We start from the raw sequence: 7,725 nt of genomic DNA, 5'->3' as shown, positions 1-7,725 counted from the left end.
TACGTATTAGCCATACTGAAAAAAATTGACACTAGAAACTTTCGGTACATATTTGCTATACTGAAAAGTATTGGCTAAACTTTCAGTACATACTAGCTATACTGAAAATTTTGCTATCATTAATTGGTTGCACCAAAGAGATTAGGTCGGTTTTGACATTTTCAAGTGCCGGTACAAATGTCCGCCGGGGAATAAATTCATAGGTCATTTTAATTGATTTAGACATTAGGATCAATACTGATACTGAAAAAAATTACAGAAATCTGTTGGGTTTTTCATTAAGTTAGATAGACAACGATTAACCGACAGACACATCAGTTACAATTACATCCTCTTTTCTTAAAAGTGAAAACAAAATTACATGAGCCCATTGAACCCTGAACCAATGATCCATCACTTATAAAATAGACTAAGATAGTACAAATCACATGTTGTAGAAATTGAATTAATACAATTAAGAATATACTCGGAGACCTCTCACAAATACATGAAATTTGAAGGATTCAGGTGTGTTCTTCATTAATGGATCATGAATCCCCAAAAGGGTATTATCGCAGGCACAAGTATAGCAACTCTATGTTCAGGACTTGAATATTTGTTGAACATCACCCTGAGCTTATGTTCAGCAACAGAGATTGCAGAGGCACACAATATCGATGAACTGAACATTACCACCGCGCATCAAACCTAACTCTGCGGGTGAAAAGAACAACATGTTATATATCTAAATAATAGTACAACAACAAGCCAAGCATTTTAGATTTCCAGCTACATAAGAATGATAAAATGCTATCAAATTAAAAAGTACATCCTAACAAACTTCAATTTCCTATATATATGGATTTAAATCGAAACAGAAGCACACACGCACAGTGTTTGGTCACTGATTTCTATTGAGCGCAACGTTTATACACCGAGAAATAACACAGTACATCATTTATACACTGACAAAATAACACAGTACATCGTTTATACACTACTTTTATTTGGAGTGCAGAGTTTATACACTGTCCAAGAATAGATACAATCCTAAAATGTCAAAAGCCTGCATAGTACATATAAATTCCATGGCAAAACTTGTACCTGCCAATCTATCTGGTCCTCAATACCATCACAACGTTGTGCCCATCCATCCACAATGACCGGATAAGCTTCCTTCCGCCGCAGAACAGATGCAAAGAAATACTGCCAAACAATGATGTTACACTAATTTATTAGAGTATATACCTGTTGCACCTCAAGTACATACCCGCTGCACTGACTACAAATAAACGTAAAACAAAAATCAAAGTGAAGTACACTTTAATTTGAATTACACTATCTACAAAAAGCCAAGAAATGTCAAAATGTACTAATTTTTTGGTGGCAGTCATTGTCCAGACAGTTTAATCATCTAAAGGAAGTGTAAAATACCAAACCTGAGATAATCGATCAAGAATAGCTTGTTAACCCGTAGTTCCAAATCGACCTGCTCTGCCAGCCTGCGAAGAGAAATATATACTTAGTTAACAAAATTTCTTGTTTACAGAGGGGGTGCTGCCTCTCAATCTTGCTTGGTTACTTTGCAGAAGAATACATTACAATTACAATTAATAAAAAATTACAGAAAATCAAGTTTAGCACTGCACTGCTAAATTATATACAAAAAATATGGGTTCACTTAGAATCGAACTCACCATGGCACTATCTGACAACATTTTCTGCAAGTAAAAAGATGCAGATATGTACATACAGAAACTTGATTCCCCCGATAGCTTACAATCCATCAAAATCCCCTTCAAACTCCAACCTTCACATAAATTTCAAAGATGATAAACACTATATTCCATCAAAATCACTACTATTCTATTCTGGTAAAAATGAGTACATAATAAACGCACTTTGTGGAACTGAGAGTACATAAGAAGCGTACTCCCAAAAAAAGAAACAATATTAGCATCAAAGCTCAAAAAAAATCCCTCTCTATTACAACACATTATATTATTATCAAAACTACAAATGCTAAAACAACATTAAGCATCTCCGTTTGAAAACCGTAGTAGTTATATCAAGTTGTTCGCCGTCAAGCCCCTCACATATAAGTTATTGCCAGGAGGGCATCTACATCTAGTAAGCAAAAAATGGAATATACACACTCAACGATGATAAATAAATAATCAGCACCATCATTCGAATATGCACCATTTCTCGACTACCAAAACCTAAAAAATGCAAGTCATTCACAGTAAATCAAATCCTAAACACTCAAGATTAAGATAAGTTTACGGTCTGCTTATAATTCCTTAATCACAAATCTACAAACATTAAACCGTATCCAAACAAAGAGTAACTATAATCCTGCATAGCCGTGCTCAGTCTATAAAAACTGTACTCAATTTTTATGACAGTACACCAAATATACACCCAATTCATTTCTCTTTTTTTTTTTTACTGAAAGGCCTCAATTCATTCTTTATACATCAATAAATATCATTCCAGATAAACATTTCAAGCATGTATCCTTGAATAACCCCAATCCATGACTATATTACTAAGTAATTTAAACAATTTTCGATCTCAAATTAACATATCAGTTTTTCCCATAACGTAATTAATAGCCAAAATATAATACCAAATAGATCGTCAAAAATACATCGAATCAATTTACGGATAAGCAATCAAACATCCAAAATTTGATTACTAATAAACTGTAACTAGTAGATCTAATCCAACACATCATTCCAATTTAAGCAAGATCATACCAATTGATGCAATTACCACAAATAAAAAACTCAGATCTGAAAATAATATCTCAAAACCATAATAAAAAAATGAAAATAAGACTAAATTAAGCATCTCACCATTTTTTGGGGTTGTTGGAATAATCAATCGAAGGAGATAAAGAAGATTAAATCCAGGACACTAAATCTTAGGTGCAAAAACTGATCTGTCGATCAAAGACCTAGCAAGAATCTTCATCGCCAGTCGCCAGAGCTCTTCAAACCGAGAGAGAAAATGAAAATAAATGAATTAGGACTGGTTCCACCATAAATATATATTATGGACTTTTTCGGTATTTTGGACGCTCCAATTTCCTAGCACACGTGTGGCAGGACCTATGAATAAAAACTTGGGTCCAAAATTCTTTTCTGTTTCTTATTATGGACCGACGGTTAACAGGCTCTTAACGGTGGTGCCATTAACCAGGCCATAATAATAGTACCTATTGATAATTCCTAATTCTTTTATTCATATATTAGTATTATTATTAAAGTCTAGACGTCCATTCTGTTCAAAAACCACCAAAACCCCGGGAGAAAGGATAACTCCAAGGAGCTGCAACAATTCTAGTAGCAGAGAGGAAGAAATATAACCGACTAGCGGGTATATATATATGACAGGTGATAACACATTAGCCTTTAAAGGATTTGAGGTCCAACCACCTCTGCCAAGAACAAGTTTGGACGTTGAAGGATGCGCAAACCTATCTTATTGGGGACCAAAACCTCAGCAAACCTAGCAGCAAGGTTAATTTCTTCATCACCCCCAGTATATAAGCAAATAGTAAGTTATACAACAATCTAACAATATATAGAGAATGAAGAAAATAAGCAGAGATAAAGAGTACTCTCTCGGAAGTAATCCCCCTCCTAAAAGCATTGGTCATATATAATATAAACCACAACACCAGAAATTAGCTAATAAAGAAGAGAAGAGAGGCAAAAAAGAAAAAAAAAAGACCCCCAGTCCTTTACTTAGATGATGCTACTACAGCTAATCTACTACAATGTCAGCCACCATATGTTTGTGGTAACTATCCCACCCCTGGGTCACCGTCTGTGTGTGACTCTACAACTGCCTGCCTCTCTTCATGCTGCTACAGGAAGGACATTTGTACTGCTTTATTGTCTCAGCTTTAGCAGGTGTTATCTTTACACACTTTCCGTGGAACCACTTCTCGCAAATATCGCACCCAATCCAAAACTCATCTGCATTGTAATTACCCCCACAACTTCCACAAAGGGTTTCACTGTGTTCGTCCTCATCCTCTCCATAAGCTTCGTCAGCATGTTTGGAATTGTGTTTTACCACCTGTCCGTCATTAGATCTCTGTTGAGAAACACAGAGAAGTTACGCAAGGTAGTTATAGCAATAGTTTCATACGAGAACGAAACCATAATTTAGTATTATCCCAACCCTCACCTTTGTGCTGAGTCGAGATTTGCTTCCACTATCCACACTAGGCTTTTCCTTTGCAGGCTTCCTTTCTGCTACAACTTCGTAGACAGTGGGCATATCATTGATTAAGCTGAAAAGACGCTTCCTGTCAACCAAGCGAAGATCGAGTAGTGAGTAAAGGAAATTTATGGTAAAAATATCAAATAGAGAGAAACAAGCGCAGTCAACAAACTTTTTAACTTGCCAAGACTACAAAAGCTTCATATAATGCGCAACACTACTTATAAGGTTGAGACAAATCCTAATCTATGCTTCTGGCATGACTTGCCAAAATAAATAACTGTTTACATGTAAGACCTGTCTGATTACAGATAAACAAGTTGTTTACATGTAAGACTTGCCCACTTCCAGATGGGCCAGCTGTTTAAACGCAAGAGATGCTCTAGATACCAATTAAACACATCACAGAAATTTTCAGATATTTTAACCCCCTAAGCAAAATCAAGAAAAACGCAGAGATATTAAGTACTAGAGCAGGGGAATGATGGGAATGGGGCTGCATACAACCACAACATAAATACTGTTACAGATTTTCAAGTTCTGCTTCCATGATCATAGAATCAGAACTTCAAGTCTTTAACTGTATTGCAGTGGGGTTGCATGGTACCTGTACCCGTCACAGATTTTCCTTAAGATAAAAGTTTCATCAGGCAAAGAAAGCTGCTTAACAAGGTCACCAAAACCAAGCCCATCCCTGTGGAACAAGCCAATACTGTAATGCTGCAACATAGTGTGATGTTTTATGCTCATCGTACTTCCAAACGAATTTCAAACACTTATTGTTATTAGGGAGATCCTTCTACTGCTTGATGTGACACCATTCATGAAGTGAAACCTTTCATTCACTTTGCTAGAGATGGAGCTATTGGGGTCTTAAAGGAGTTAGCAAAAAATAGAGCAATGTATACATCATTAACCCTAACACGCAAATTAATGCAAGAAAGCAATGTAACCCTAATAGACGTCCCGATCTGGTCATTACTTTCAAAGAAAGTTTCTTTTATAGGAGTATTATCTGTTAACGAACTTTACAATACCATTTATGAACACTAGAATTAATGCATTTTCTTATCCTTGCGGATATTAAGGTATCACCAAAACAGATGGCAAATAAACTAAAATATATTACAAGAAAAAATCCAATTGCCAAGCATTAACTAATAGTAAGAACCCACTTTGTACAAAACCATGTAAGCAAATATGTTAAATATTCAAAAGCAGAATTCAGATGTCGATGTATCATCCTCATGGTTCCAGGGCTAGTTAAAATACAAACACGCATAGCACAAGAGGTATTAATCTAGCATCATTTCAACAAAGGACCAGACAACTTCTACACCAACTTAAACTTATAGTTATGCGGCCTATGCCACGTTGGACACATTAAAGAGAGTAAACAATGCCGAAAGAGTATTCCTTATAAAAGTATTATCTGTTAATGTAACTTTTAATTGTCATCCAAAAACACTGAAATCAGCAAATATCTGAGATTTCTGTAAAACACTTTTCTCATCTGAATCGCATTATAAGATACCATCCTAGTGGAACCAAGAAAGTTAATTTTTTCCTAAAAACACACCACAAGTAATGCCCATTAAGCAAGCATTAAACAGCCGATTAAAATACGACTTGTACAGAACCAATTTTTACACAAATATGTTAGATCCTTAAATGCATAATAGTGCAATCAACGTGTCATACTCATGCTACCCAAGATACTTCCCAAAATACACTGAACTACGCATGACATGACAGTTGTCTAGAACCAATTAGAATCTCTGAAACAAACACGAGGCAACTCCAAAACAGACTTGAACTAACGACTACATAAATGAAGAAGATGGACACCCTCACATCAATGTGTCATCCTCATGCGTTTAGGGATACTTTCCAGTAAAACATAAATAGCATAAGCGTTATTTGTCTCGCATGACCAGCCAATAGAAATCGTTTTTAACAAACACTAGGCAACTTGTGGACCAACATAAACTTATAAATTTGCCACATTGGACGCATAACACAAAAGCAAACTATGCCGACATGCTCAAGTAATTGAGAACAAAATCTTCCAGACAGTATACAAAAAACATGAACATAAAGCATAACAATCAACGAAAAACAAAAAAAAAATGAACCTCTCATTACGGTTAAACCGAGCTCCAAGATAGAAAGCAACAGAAAGCAACCAAGAATCACTGTGAACAGCAACTAGGGAAAGCCAATCCCTACGGTTCATTCCATCTCTAGCAAAATTAATCCCCAAAGCTGGTTCAGGTAGCTCCGGTGGTACTTCTTCAGCTGGTAGAGTAACTTCCCAACTCTCATTCGCATGACCATATAAACACAAATTCTCCTTTTCTGTAAAACCGAAAACAAAAATTGACCTAATTTCAAACAAAATTACCACCTAACCTCATCCATAAAGGAAACACCAAACCATAAATTACAAAAAAAAAAAAAAAAAAAAAAAATTAGGTCTAATTATTTTTTTTTACCTGGATCACAGAGGGCGTAAAACTCATCAACATCTGAAAGAAAAGAAAAACACAAAACGAAGTTAAGCTCACACAGAAAAGAGATCGGGATCAGTAAAAATTAGGTTTATAAAGGAACAACAACAACAACCCACCATAAGTTAGAGCTCTGACGATACCAGCTCTACGATCACTATAATCTTTAAAAATGTCTTCTACAGTACGAGGACTCGAGGAAATTGGAGCCATTTCCATGGCTAAAACAAAAAAAAAAAATCAAAAAAAGTTTTTTTCTTGAGTTAAGAGATACAGATCTGAAAATATGAGAGCAAGATAGATCTAATCAGAATCAAGATTGGGGTTGTACGAAAGCAGAAGAGAACATTATATTTGTCAGACGTTTGAGTCAGAATTTCTAAAAACAAAAAGAAGAGCGAGAAACAAATGGAAATTATGAAGAGAGGAAGAAGAAGGAGGAGGTTAAGGATAGCGAAGCTTAACTGCCAAGCGTATTTCGATTTTGCCCTTATTTTCGCTTAAGGACTGTATTCCCAAAACTTATAAAAAGATAAAAAAATTAATAACAAACTTTACTTTATTTATTTATTTTCCTATTCCCCAAATTAATCCGAACTAGATGCTAACACTAGCTGGTCTCCTATGTCACACCCACACTCGATCCTCCTCAATAATCGGCCAGAGCCAGCTTTGAGATACATGCCAGAAAAAGCATGAGTTATATACAAAATTACATAAACATGGTTGGAAAATAAAATAAAAACCACCCGGCTAGAAGAGTAAAATAAAATGTCTTTAAAGCTAGTATTTGTTCTTTGATGTCCATCAAACTTCCCGCTTGAAAATTGGTCGATCGGATCCTTTGCATCACTTTCAATGATGACATGAGTAAGCTTTTTTTTCAACAATTTTTTTCAGAACATCTCAAATAGCCCTAGCTTCAGTTTCAACGACAGACTCAACTTCAAACAGATAAACACCATTAAAGCAGAAAAAGAAGCTTTATTTGTAAAAT

At 35.4% G+C, this 7,725-nt stretch overlaps 1 protein-coding gene and 1 long non-coding RNA gene across 3 annotated transcripts; both read right to left on the bottom strand.

The window, feature by feature from the left end:
- Nucleotides 1-314: 314 nt before the first annotated feature.
- Nucleotides 315-2,976, bottom strand: LOC113321463. Its single transcript, XR_003346676.1, has 5 exons — nt 2,841-2,976; nt 1,677-1,789; nt 1,419-1,481; nt 1,084-1,185; nt 315-693 (listed from the first exon to the last, which is right to left on the bottom strand). It is a non-coding gene; the product is annotated as an uncharacterized LOC113321463 (long non-coding RNA).
- Nucleotides 2,977-3,486: 510 nt separating this feature from the next.
- LOC113322027 (PHD finger protein ALFIN-LIKE 2-like) lies at nt 3,487-7,259 on the bottom strand. Of its 2 annotated transcripts, XM_026570027.1 has the most exons (6): nt 7,194-7,259; nt 6,848-6,949; nt 6,714-6,746; nt 6,354-6,576; nt 4,183-4,303; nt 3,487-4,089 (listed from the first exon to the last, which is right to left on the bottom strand). In XM_026570027.1, exons 2-6 carry the CDS (start codon nt 6,945-6,947, stop codon nt 3,829-3,831), a joined length of 738 nt encoding a protein of 245 aa, XP_026425812.1. In that variant the 5' UTR covers nt 6,948-6,949; nt 7,194-7,259; the 3' UTR covers nt 3,487-3,828. The 2 variants fall into 2 exon arrangements, with proteins under 2 accessions (XP_026425812.1, XP_026425811.1); XM_026570026.1 differs by having other exon boundaries at nt 6,848-7,229.
- Nucleotides 7,260-7,725: the final 466 nt, after the last annotated feature.

This window comes from Papaver somniferum, chromosome 11 (genome assembly GCF_003573695.1).
Source record: "Papaver somniferum cultivar HN1 chromosome 11, ASM357369v1, whole genome shotgun sequence".
NCBI lineage: Eukaryota > Viridiplantae > Streptophyta > Magnoliopsida > Ranunculales > Papaveraceae > Papaver > Papaver somniferum.
Note: the sequence above shows the minus strand (reverse complement) of the source record. Positions and strands in the feature narration are given on the sequence as shown.